We start from the raw sequence: 12,978 nt of genomic DNA on the forward strand, positions 1-12,978 counted from the left end.
TTCCTAAATTATAGAAATTTGAAATTACGTTGACTTTAAATGCTCAAAAAGGAAAATAAAACAAAAATGCTGCATGGCCCTTGTGAAATCTAAGTACAGTATGCAACATGGAGTCAATGCTGATGCAAGTGACGATTATGTGCACCTGAAAATTATGATTGACAGTGTAGCAACAGTTGGCTGCTCAAAAGTTTTACATTGTATGTTCTAGCTGATTGTTTAGTGTTTTAGGAGGTTTGCTGCACAATTTGTTTATGCATTACAGCAACTTTCACCTATATGTGTTCTCTTCGGGTATACATTTTTATTGAGGTATAGGTCCATTTATGGTTTAGATAACAACTAATAAAAAATATTCAATTTATTTAGTTACAAGGACTGTTCTGTTGCTCTAATCAGCAGTTGGTATTCGATCCATATATATTTCTACCAGATTTGTGCACAATAAGGTGATTTTATCTAAACTACGGCAAAAAGCACAATTTAAAAAAACAGAAGCTTTTGTGGGCTTTTCAAACATTAGCTCATGTGAGCTTTTGAACTGACAATATAATGTTCTAAATCATAACAAAATTTCAATTAAATGTAATTGTTGGTAAAATTTTCCTAAGCAAGGAAATCATGCTATTATACAGCATTGCATTTTACCTATATATTTTTAAAAATATCAGAATAGCTTAATTGATAGAGCAACCCAGGCCGGCATCATTGCTAATTGCGATGGCTCATTGGGTGGTTTCGGGTTCGAATCCCGATCTGACCTTCGTAGGTTAACTTGTGGATGCAAGGCTGGCAACTGATAGTGTGACAATCTGTTTTGGGCGGGACTTGGGCTAACATTTCCGTTCATCAGGTCACATGACACCCTTTAATATGGCCCGTTTGTTGTTTAATTGCTGATTCACATAATAATTAAAAGTTAATTTCCTTATTTTTGATACAAGTCTTTACGAACTCCACGGTCTTCTGCTAGGAAGTGTCTTTAATAATTTAATTCAAATGTTTTCTTTATTAAAGTTTTTTTCTTAGTTTCTTCTTTTAAACATAAATCGAGCTCGCTTTGAGGCTTTATTTCATATTCATTAATAAAAAAATAGCCCACAAAAACTGATTTAGCATTTCCCGGGTACGGTAGAAAAATCGAGCTATCTCAATCGGACTTAGTCTGGTTTTCCAGCTTCTATTGTAAACATATACAATACAAAGGGGCAGGTAATCCAGACTAAATCGGACTGGCTCGGTCTTTTACATAGGTCGCCATTGTGAAGAATTTTTTCATGGTATGATAACTTAGACGAGCTGCTGAAGTAGCATCGTCAAAAAGACGTATTAATTATGTTTAAACAAACGTCTATGTCATTCAGATGTTAACACACGTTTATTGTAATATGTTTAGTTCTCGTCAGTATTTCATATTAATGAGCTTATTGTTGTTATAAATTTTTTATAATTATCATGAAGTTAAACAAAGCACACATGAACATATATCTTTTAATTGTTGGTGCATTTGTATATTCCAAATAAAAAAAAAGCGTTTTAAGTCCAATTATTGTTTCGTTTTGACTGACCATATGTAACATGTAACATGTTAATACGAATAATATGTAATATGTTAATATATTTTGGACATCTGCACTACTTAGAATTTTTTTTATCGTGTATAATTATACACAATTGTTCAGCATTCGTTGTATATATTAATGATTTGATGAAGAGGTAATATCGTACTTTATATTTCCTATCTAACGGAAACGTAAAATCATTACAATACTTGTTTTCTTCAGAGATTTTTCAAGATATTCTTTAAGCGTTGCTTTAAAACAATTGTTTATCGACCTGTCTTAGTTTGAGATATACACTTCAAACTGTTGTTATATATATTCCTAAAGAATAATGTACTTTTCAACTCGGTGAATTATTATCTGGGTATATATTAAGACAATATTTATGCGCCGATATATCTCTTTATCATACATCTATGATAACAAAGTCATGCAATAAAGTTTTGTAATGTACTTTTATCCCGTTATTAGGCGTTTATATCAGTCAATTTACGTAGGTACAACATATTACAAGAATCAAATATGAAGTATTCATTTATGGTAGTAATGAGTTAGATTCAACATAAAAACGGCATTATACCAATATGTAGTACACACCGAAAGCAACAAAACAGCAGAACACGTTCACATTACATTACGTCATGTAAAACACGACCAGCGCCATTAAACATGATCAGACCCTCCAGAAGTACGGTGATAAATGTATTATATCTTTATAAATGCGGGCGTAGATTTATGATACACAGAACACACATTAGTTCCATATTACCCAACAACAGGACAATATGTCATTCAAAAGTATAATTTGTATTTGATTGACTGGTAGACATGATTAAGTGGTATTTGTGTTTGTGTATTTTGAAGTTTATGGGTTCCTTAGGCACCTGATTAATGTATTATGTGAGGAAACGATGTGTGTCCAAGCAATCCTTATAGCAAATATTTTGACTTTGATACAAATTAAAGCTTATGAGTTGTTAATGAAACAGATGCCATTTTTTGAGGTTGTGGGGGACCCCCGGAGGAAACCCCACCTGTCCGGTATGGTTACCACAATCAAACTAGAAACCCCACCTGTCCGGTATGGTGACAAAATATTATTATAAACAAGTAATGTTCATTTTCTTTGAAAATCGACCCCTTTGTTGTTATTCTAAACCTAATAGTGCATTTTATAGTTTACAAACTTATTTGTTTTTAATCAACAAGAAGTTATTCAGGTAACTGACATTAATTAAAATATAAGAAATGGTATGATAAGAGAATATAGGTTCTGATATTTCTTTCAAAATATACATGCCTTACAATTAAGATCTGAATCATCAAGTATTTTGTCAGTAACATTTTCCTAACCTCATCGAATAATAAGCAAAGTATATCGTCGCTGTTCTTCGAAAACCGCGTAATTGTTATTTGTTTTTATAAGAACGGCGGGTTCACGAGTCATTTTCTGCGAAAATACTGGATTTCATATCCAATTGGAAGGCATAGTTATGAGCACGTGAGAAAATCCTGAACACTCATTGGTGCACTAATTGTTTCTGCAAAAACTGCGTAAGTCAATTTTTCCAACTTTTCAAAAAATAATTTTTAAATATTTTTTGACGTTTTAAAATATATTTATTTAGATAGTCTTAGTCAAAATGGGCATACTTTTTATTTATGAAAATATAAAAGCCTGTAGTTGTCATTTTAATTCTAAAAATGGACTTACGCAGTTTTCTCTTTAATATTTGTTCCTTTTTTAGACTATCTAAATTATTATGTTTTAAAAATGTTTTTTTTGCCTATTGAAAAGTTGTAAAAATATACTTACGCGGTTTTCGAAGAACAGCAACGATATGCGGACGATCTACTATTGACCTTTCAGTCAAACTATCTTAAGATGCTGAATATAACTGTTTTGACAAGGCATCCAGTTACTCGTATGGAAAGGGACGACAAATTCTATATTTCTTATACCAAGTTGGGTTGTTTATAGTGCAGTTATTTCACTATTCAAAATCATTCAGACAATAAATTATTCCATCTTTAAATTTCAATCGTCTTCAACTGGATGGGCTATTTTTAGAGTTCTATAAACAATATATTGGGCATGTTTGAAGTTATAATACATTTAATATTAAAGAGAAAACCTATTGGCAAGTTTCTGACCACTTTAAATGGCGATGTATGAGTTAATAAATCATGTTTATTTTGTATTTATAATTATTTTCCAGAAGGCGATGTACATGCATCTATTCACAAATTAACACTCGTACATTTGTAATAGACCCTTCTAAAAAGGAAACACCTTACAAAAAATTCGCATAATATAGCAATACATAATATACATGGGGACTAGAATTATTCTTATCGGGCAAATATTAACTTTAAGATGAATATTTTGTTAAAGTTTATCAATTTATTTTACTAACATAAACTTAAAATACCCAGTAATTGAAAACTGCATCAATAACATATTATGTGATCAAACGGAACTATCTGTAAATAACAGACCATGTTTACTATGCAGCCGAAGAATGTCTATCAATGTACTAAAACACCGAAGCATTAAACATGTGTAGTTTACATTATTGAATAATCCAATAATAGATTTTTCTACTTCAATTGACATACTATATAAAGATCTATCGATTTCATCGTAATATGTATATGTAATGCGTGGATAAGTGACTTAATCTTGATAATGGGAATACATATTTTGTCGTTTAACTGCGAACTATAAACCTGTACGTGTGTCTGAATGATATATACATTTTTATACAAATAGATGGAAAAATTGTTCTTACGATTTATATATAAAACATACGACATAAATATTAAAAAACTACATAAACAACATGACAAAAAATAGTCGACCTACAAACAGGATCGACAAGTCTGAACGCACACATCAACTAACGCGCCTTGATATAGGGAAATCGAAAGTAGTACAACAAAGACATCTCATAATGACTGCGATGTTTGAAGCATCTCAAAATAAAGGATCAGATCTATTTTACGACGTGAGTTGTTCAGTGTGCGAAGATGAAGGCATAACCAAGGAAGGATCATTTCATTGTCAGAATTGTTCCAAATCATACTGCGATAAATGTGTGGTAATGCACAACAAACTATTGAAAAATCACTCAGTAATATCAAAATGTGATAGTGACAACTGGCCTGTTTCCACGACGTGGGGCAAAACTCTGGAGTTATGTGAGGAGCACTCTGCTGAGAAACTGACGATGTTGTGTGAAGATCACGAGACGCTGCTCTGTCAAGTATGTCACCTCCGAAAACATAAGTGAGTGACAATTCATTTTTAGGCATAGTCATATTATGATCGTTGCATGCTTTTTTGTAGTGGATACGGTTTTCGCAAAGACATATATAGGAGCACGAGCAAATTAAACTTTAATCCTCGTATCAATCTCCTGTACAACAGTAATGCAATGTGTGAATGCTATCACCTCATGCCGGAATAAATTCTCGACATGCAGTTCTTGCAGACAAAATGTCAGCCAAGTAGTTCAAGCACAGCAGAGATAGGTGTATTCATAGAGCATTACAATGTCGGTGTTAAAGGATATTTAGTTGGACATTGAGTTTTTTATTTGATGACAGGTGTAAGGGGCAGATTATTGGAATCAGTTTGGAGTCCCAGTTAAGGAATCACACTAAAACGTTAAGTTGACAGCTTTGACCATTGCTAATCGCTTTGATAAATTCATGAACTGCATTTCATGAATTCAGAACTGCATCATATTCTGCTGATATGTAGTAATCCATGTTACTGTCATAATAGTTTGTATTCTACTCATGCCACTTGTGTTTTAAGTTAGAGCATGCGGCTTATATTGTTTACACTCAGTCTTAAATGATAAATATTTTGATTTAATAGCATGAACCGTTTAAGGTTTAACATCGGTACATCATTATCATCATCATCATAATCATCATCATCATTATCATCATCATCATCATAATCATCATCATCATTATCATCATCATCATCATCATCATCATCATCATCATCATCATCATCATCATCATCATCATCATCATCATCATCATCATCATCATCATTATTTATATATCATCATCATTACCATTAAGTATTAAACATAAATAGTAAATAGTATTTGTTTATTTGAACGCTCAGATTTTCTTTTAGGCAATGCAGACAGGTAGTTCTATTGATTGACAAGGTTAAATCATCAACACGGCGTATGAACGTAGCTCAAATGACAAAAACAATTGAACAGTCACAGACAAGGTTACAGGAAATATTGGACATAGAAATAAAGAACATTTCAAAACTTCAAGTGTCGTACGAACATATTTTGGAAGAAATACGTGATGCACGTCGACATATTTACGAGAATCTTGACCGGCTTCAGCAAAACACAATAAGAGAATTGGAAACAATACATGCGAGCTTAAATGCCTATTTAGAAGATAACACCAAACGATGCTTAGAATTTATTTCAAAGCTAAATGGATATGGCACACAACTTAAAGATAATATGTCACCCGAACGGTCGTTTATTACGTTTAGAAAATGTCTTGATGAAATCGCAGCAACAGAATCACTCATAAAAAGCATGAAACAAAATGATGCAATGGAAATTAAACACCAGCCTAACCATATATTAAACGAATGTCTTGAAGAATGCACTGATCTTGGGAAAATCACCAGTTGCATAGGCGAACCACAACACGATGTTGATCCAAACAAGATTGTATGTATTCAGGACATGTCACAATATAATGTTCAAACTGATAACATGAACTGTAACATAACTGATATGTGTGAGGCGCCCGACGGGGAATTCGTCATTTTGGATTACACCAACTGTTGTGTAAAACTACTAGATCAGGCGTACAGGGTGGTTGATCAATTAAAGCTACCTACTCCTCCGTGGTCCATGTGTAACATTAACTTGTTCGAGGTGGCGGTGACTGTAAGCGAATATGATGCTGATGCTCTTAACGGGATTCGTGTCTTACTTGTAGATAACAGAGAGATTATACAGATAAAGGCACTTAAAATGGATCATGTCTGTAGAGGAATTGCATATCACAATACCGATCTGTTTGTTACCTCCGGTACAGCGTTATACCAATACACAATTGATGGACGGTTTGTTGAGAAGTTATACGAAGACAGTTCTGGAGATAACACAGGTAACGTACGAGTACATGGTAATTTTCCAATTTTAATATAAAGAAGTGAATTGCTTTGCGCATTGTGTTTTCATTGCGTATGCATGGCCTTTGTCTATATAAACATTAGTTAAGATTCGACCTGAGCGTATATGTCACATTACAGGCCCGTGGTGAAGGACCTACTTTCATGTTCTATAAGTTGTTACAATTACACATATTGTCAACATGCACTCATGGCATTATGACATATTATTTACAACAAACTAATTTAATCGAATCAAGCATAGCATCAGCTCACTAGTTCTCAAATGTTTTACAGTAATTAAAAAACTGGCTTAAATATCTAGTTTCATGAAGTCGTAATACTCCTTTCAGTTGATGGTTTTGTATAACATGAATTTGTTATATAATTCTATGGTTTTGTTGCTGATTTGATTAATATTGTAATAAGTAAGAATAAGCTAATCTTGTTAAACAAAAAAAGTATATTATTCAAGAAATCATGGTAAGATTGTGCAACTTGTTTTGCTCGATTAGTTCTAGACGTTGGAGTAAGCCCTGATGGTAAAAGGATCTACTTGACAGACAATGCCAATGACAAGATTTGCATATTGACCAGGGCTGGAGCAGTCACAGCCACGCTTCAGGATGGTGCATTCAAAAATTGCTATGTCACAGCTAATTTACACGTAGCAGCCACAGGACAGGTTTTCGTCGTCGGCGACAAATCCATAAGTCAAGTTGATACAGTCGGCAAGACAATCCTCAATACCATCTCTGTTGACAGTCCACAACCTGCATCTGTCTACTTCAATACACACAAACGAACACTTCTAGTTGGATTTTGGAACAACGACCACATCATAGAATTCAAAACCACAATAATCTGATACATTTACCCCTTTACTGAAAATATAGGCAAAATAGGTGAACAAGTGCAAATATAGGAAGCTATAAGAATCATAACATCATATATACATTTAGTCATATATTAACCGCATTTTATGGTTAATATTTATTTTAACTTTTGTAATCAAAATCGGTTTGTTCCAATCCTCGAATAAAATGATATTTTTATAGGAGCGGAATTAATTTAGTGCGTGTAATGTACTTTCAATTTACGGTTTTGATGTTATTTACATGAAATTTAGCATTGAACTGCATGTTTGTTTTGTATGTATTTTACGTGTACAGACTGTAACAAAACGTTACGTATTATGTACTTATTTCATTCAGATTATATTTCTTATTTTTATTTGAAATGTTTCCTAATTTAAATCAAATCAGTCCATATAATTGTTTTTGTGGGAATGTGGCATGTGCAACACAGAATGTTATTTTAAACTGAATGATAGTTAAATGTCGAAGATAACATAAACGTATATGTACATATTTGTTGATTAGATAATTATAATTTCATGTAACATAAATATAATAAGATACACACAAACAATAGACAAACCTTGTTTTAGCTCATCTGTGCATAAAGTGCTCAATATGAAATATTGTGTTCACCTCACGTCAGATGTTAGTCGTCGTCTGGTGAGGGGTAAGGTATGCGGAGAGCGTAGTGAACTTCAAATGTGTGTCCGCTCATTATGCCACATTTTTCATCAATATTGATGAGACTGGGTCAACATAAAATTATATTTATCTAATCAACAAATATGTACATATACGTTTATACGGACATTATATTGGCCGAGTTTGAATCTAGGTTACGTAGGTAAAAAAAACTAAGTCACCAGATCAAATTAAAAAAACCCTTCTTTCTACTCTTTGTTTGTCGGAACGTGTATCGGAAGTTTTATGTTAGTAAGTCAAACTATTAACAATATAAAGAAGTGAAACAAATCACGTTAGCCAAAGTAGTATAGACTTGAATGACTATATTGTGTATACAAGTTTTAATTCAATATTTACAAATGAATGTGTTCCTATTGGGAAGATCATATACAAACGGTATGCTCATAATCATATACGTTGTCATAGACAGTTTTCACATCTCATCGATGTATTTGTTTTGTTAATTTACTTACTGATTTCATATCGCTGATTTTGCTATCTCAATGTGACTGGTGTCCTTTTCGTTTCAGATGTTCACAAAATTGTATTGTAATATGTCCAGTTTGCGTCAGTATATCATATAAAGCTAAGTGAAGTAGGCATGTCTGTCAAATTTAGACTATAGGCGCAAATTCTTCGTTTTGTTTTACTCTAGTGCAATTATTTACTCTAGTACACAATCGCTGATTTTGCTATCTAAATGTGAATGATGTCGTTTTCTATTGAGATGTTCACAGAAGTTATTGTAATATGTCCAGTTATTGTCAGTATATCGTATAAAGGCGAGGTAAAGTATAAATGTCTGTCCAATTAAGGCTATTCACGCAACTTTATAGTTTTGTTTTACTCTAGTTCAATTATTTGATTCCGTCTTTTGTATAGTGAACGTGCTTGTATAGTCCTCCATTAATGGAATTTATTACATAAGTAATACAGCTAAAATCCTTCAATTTGAGTTAGGCATGGAAATACCGTATACAAGTACGTTGCAACAAAATAAAACTTTGTGAGTTTAAATAGACGAAGATTCTGGATATTTAACAAGTGTTTTGTCTTTGTTTTCGATTTATATTTCAACTTGACTGTGCGGCTGTTTATTCGTTTACACGCGTCAGTACATGAATTAGCGTGATTGTGTCTTTTCTCATATACATGTACTAAACTTCCATAGAAACGTTTAACACTTGTTAGATTATACGATATATTGTTAAGGTATTTGTAAAGTTCATCGATTGATACATTTCTAATATTTCTGCAATAACAACTTACTATATACATGTACTTTTCATAACCATTATGTTTAAAAGTAGAAAATGATAAGGTTCATAAGAACTAAAAAGTAATGCTATGATACGCTAACATTTTATATATCGTTACTATTAAAAGTAACACAATCGAAGTCGCGAGCGGACCGTTTTGCACATATTGTACATATTGCAAGTCAATATGATCATTTTTCACAAGATCAGAATGGCTTAATTGGTAAAGCAACCCAGGCCGGTATCATTAGATGGGTCATGGGTGGTTTCGGGTTCGAATCCCGATCTGACCTTCGTAGGTAAACTTGTGGCTGCAAGGCTGGCAACTGATAGTGTGACAATCTGTTTTCCTTTTATATGGCCCATTTGTTGTTTAATTGCTGATTTAGATAAAATAATAAATAGTTCATTTCCTTATTTTTTTATGCCAGTCTTTATGAACTCCACATTCTTCTGCTAGGAAGTGCCTTCAATAATTTAATTCAAATATTATCTGTATTACAGTTTTTTGTTAGTTTCTTCTACTAAACATATTATAATTAATAGTGCTGAGCAATTATATATTACAGACCAGCCACTTATATCACATGTTAAGGCTAGAATTAGTTTTCCTTCATACTTTTGATTTGTACTCCATTGTTATTGTTAAAATGCCCCTACTTCCGGTTAGAAGGTAGACATTTGTTTCTTCAAGTTAATGTCATTATTTAAGAATTCATACAAAATAAGTAGCAGCTATCAAATTTTAATCCTATTGTGCAAATTTCTGTCAATTTTTAACAGTAAGAATTGTGTACATCCATAGCCTTTTGACTTTAAATTGTCACACTTGTTCCTTTGAAATCGACAGGATCCATCTTGATTTTTACTGTGCCCATTGATAAGCAACTTATGTCAAGCCGATTTTAAAAGTCCTTGAGTATCATTTTGTATTTGCATTAATTGTTAAAGTTCTGAAATGAATTCAATTCAAGGCAGAAAACGCTCCTTTGAGGTATTATTATGTTGTTATATTTTGTTGCACATTTTAAAGTTGCTTCAACGTTACAAATTTTCTTTAGGGGAATCCGGGTAAATTCGGACGATTTTTGCACTCCGTAAAGAAGCATATGTCGCAAACGGTTTTGTGTATTTTACGACTTCAATATTTGCAAGTAGCCTAAATAAATACCGTATCTCTGACTTAAACGTTACATTATATGATAGTAAGCCTAACAGCGAAAAATATACGAAGATCAACAGGTTTATTTATATATTTTGTACATGTCAAAAACAATGAAATACAAATCATAATTTCATTTTTGTTTCGTTAATTTGTTCATAAATGTAACAATACAAGGTACAGTTAAGAAATTATGATACATTATGAAATCTGGTCCTTTACACTAAACGTTTCTAACGTTGACGCTATTCACTAAAACTAACAGAAATAGCTATTGTACTTCTATCAAAAGAAAAATGACAGGTGAGTTATAACATGTTTATATGTCGATGTCCTTCTGTGTGTGTGCCTTTGCAGATTTGATATAGGCTTTTGGTGCTCGTGTTTTTTGCTTAGCAGCTGTCTTATTTTCTTTGGAAGCCTTTCTTATTTTGGCCTTTTACTCTGTCTCGGTCTTCTTAACCTGATGTTGTTTCTTTTCTACTAATATTTTAAGACTTGTAAGCAGTTTATGACCGGCTGACTTCTTCCCTGATGTTGCTAGCCGACTTATTACATGTTTCGTCGTGAATAACTGATCAACGACTTCCTCTTGATACGAAGTATCCACAGATGAGTTTCTCACCGATATCAACTCATTATCATGCTCAAGGTAGCCCAACTTTTGCACGAATGAATGACTTGATATCAGATTAAGCAGTTATACAGGATCACAGACTCGGATTTCAATGGGATTACTATCAAAGTTTCTTCATAGTGAGCAATGGGTGGTGCCTGACTTCCAATAAACGAACTTTGACACGTGGAAGACGTGTCATTGACAAACTTAGAGATCAATCGGGTTGCTATCAAAGTTTCTTCATAGTGAACAATGGGCTGTGCCTGACTTCCAATGAACTTTGAGATGTGGAAGACGTGGGCTCAGCATGAATTCAATGAGAAGCCGTCTGACTTGGATTTTGTTGGTCAATGCTGACGTTAGTCGGCTAACTTGGGTCCAATTATGTGATTGGAACGACATATCTGTTCATGGGTATGATACCACATGCTCGACCCCCCTCCCCCCATGATGTTGGACACGGTGACATGCAGCTTTCTGTCTGTCATCCAACCATTCTTTTGATAGGTCCAAACATTTCACGGGACCAGCAGTTGTATTGAAAGAGTGCAGGTATCTCTAGTTTTTTTCCGTTTGCTATACGAAGGGGCGGCATGGCTTTGCCTGTACAATTAAAGCTAAATGTTAGTAGATCGATTGGAGGTCTAACTGATCACTCTTATGTCCTTTCACCGCTACAATCCTCACTGGTGTATGCTCGAAGTTGAACCCGGTTTGGTCGGCGTTCCATATTCTTTCTGGATGTTCAGATAAGCTTAGATTCAAAACAACCTTTTCAAGATCATCGAAACACTATACCTCATAGTGTTGCCTCTCTTTGTATAGGCATAGTTTTTAGGCATTTCTAAATATCAATTGAAAGACCGGCCTTAAAAATAAAGTGTTAACATAAAATACATTTTGATAGATTTAAGGCATACTAAATTTGCAGTTTTGATCAACTATAATATATCAAGCAGTTGCATGACCGTCATCAATTAATTTGAAAAGGCAAAAGATTCTGTCCATATTATCCCTATCATGCAATCAAATTAGGCGGTGATTTACGTGAGAAAAAATAGCTTAAAGTACCGTTGTTTGAATTCTACCGCTTTGAAACTTTTGTCTTTTTACAGAAAAGGAAGAGCGCGCAGGTACTTAACGCATGCGTATTTTTTTACCTATCAGCAGTGATGTCATCATGTTGCTACCAACGCTGGCGCATGGAACCCAAATCTTTCCGAGCGAAAAGTTTAAAAATGATACAACGGTTTATTTTTTACTTTAACGTCATTGTATTCGAAGAGTCCGTATTAATACGTTGGTCCGAATTTACCCGAATTTTCCCTACTTAAAAACATTATATTTGAGCACCTGTTAAAATGCACAAAGAATACGGTGTCGAGCACAATTGTTATTGTTGCAGGCATACTGTATCATGTGTATGACACAGGGCACAGTGTGTTATTGGAAAAGTATAAATACCTCGGATTTTCTGTGTAAAACAACAACCTTCCATTGATAGTAAAACTACGTTCTTAACTTTTGTTAAGAACTCTGGTGCCAACTTCAAGTTTAATATTTTAACACATTTTAAGTGAAATTTGCTCAGTGCTACTTTACAGTAAATACTGAAGAATATATTTCATTATACATGTTATATTATATACTCTTTTA

The 12,978-nt window shown here is 33.4% G+C and overlaps 1 protein-coding gene across 2 annotated transcripts; it reads left to right on the forward strand.

Annotated features, from left to right (window-relative positions):
- The first annotated feature begins 4,225 nt into the window (after positions 1-4,225).
- LOC127838440 (uncharacterized) lies at positions 4,226-10,839 on the forward strand. Of its 2 annotated transcripts, none has more exons than XM_052366224.1 (3): positions 4,226-4,851; positions 5,722-6,734; positions 7,254-10,839. In XM_052366224.1, exons 1-3 carry the CDS (start codon positions 4,406-4,408, stop codon positions 7,604-7,606), a joined length of 1,812 nt encoding a protein of 603 aa, XP_052222184.1. In that variant the 5' UTR covers positions 4,226-4,405; the 3' UTR covers positions 7,607-10,839. The 2 variants fall into 2 exon arrangements, with proteins under 2 accessions (XP_052222184.1, XP_052222185.1); XM_052366225.1 differs by having other exon boundaries at positions 4,226-4,828.
- Positions 10,840-12,978: the final 2,139 nt, after the last annotated feature.

Source organism: Dreissena polymorpha, chromosome 7 (genome assembly GCF_020536995.1).
Source record: "Dreissena polymorpha isolate Duluth1 chromosome 7, UMN_Dpol_1.0, whole genome shotgun sequence".
NCBI classification, from domain to species: Eukaryota; Metazoa; Mollusca; class Bivalvia; order Myida; family Dreissenidae; genus Dreissena; species Dreissena polymorpha.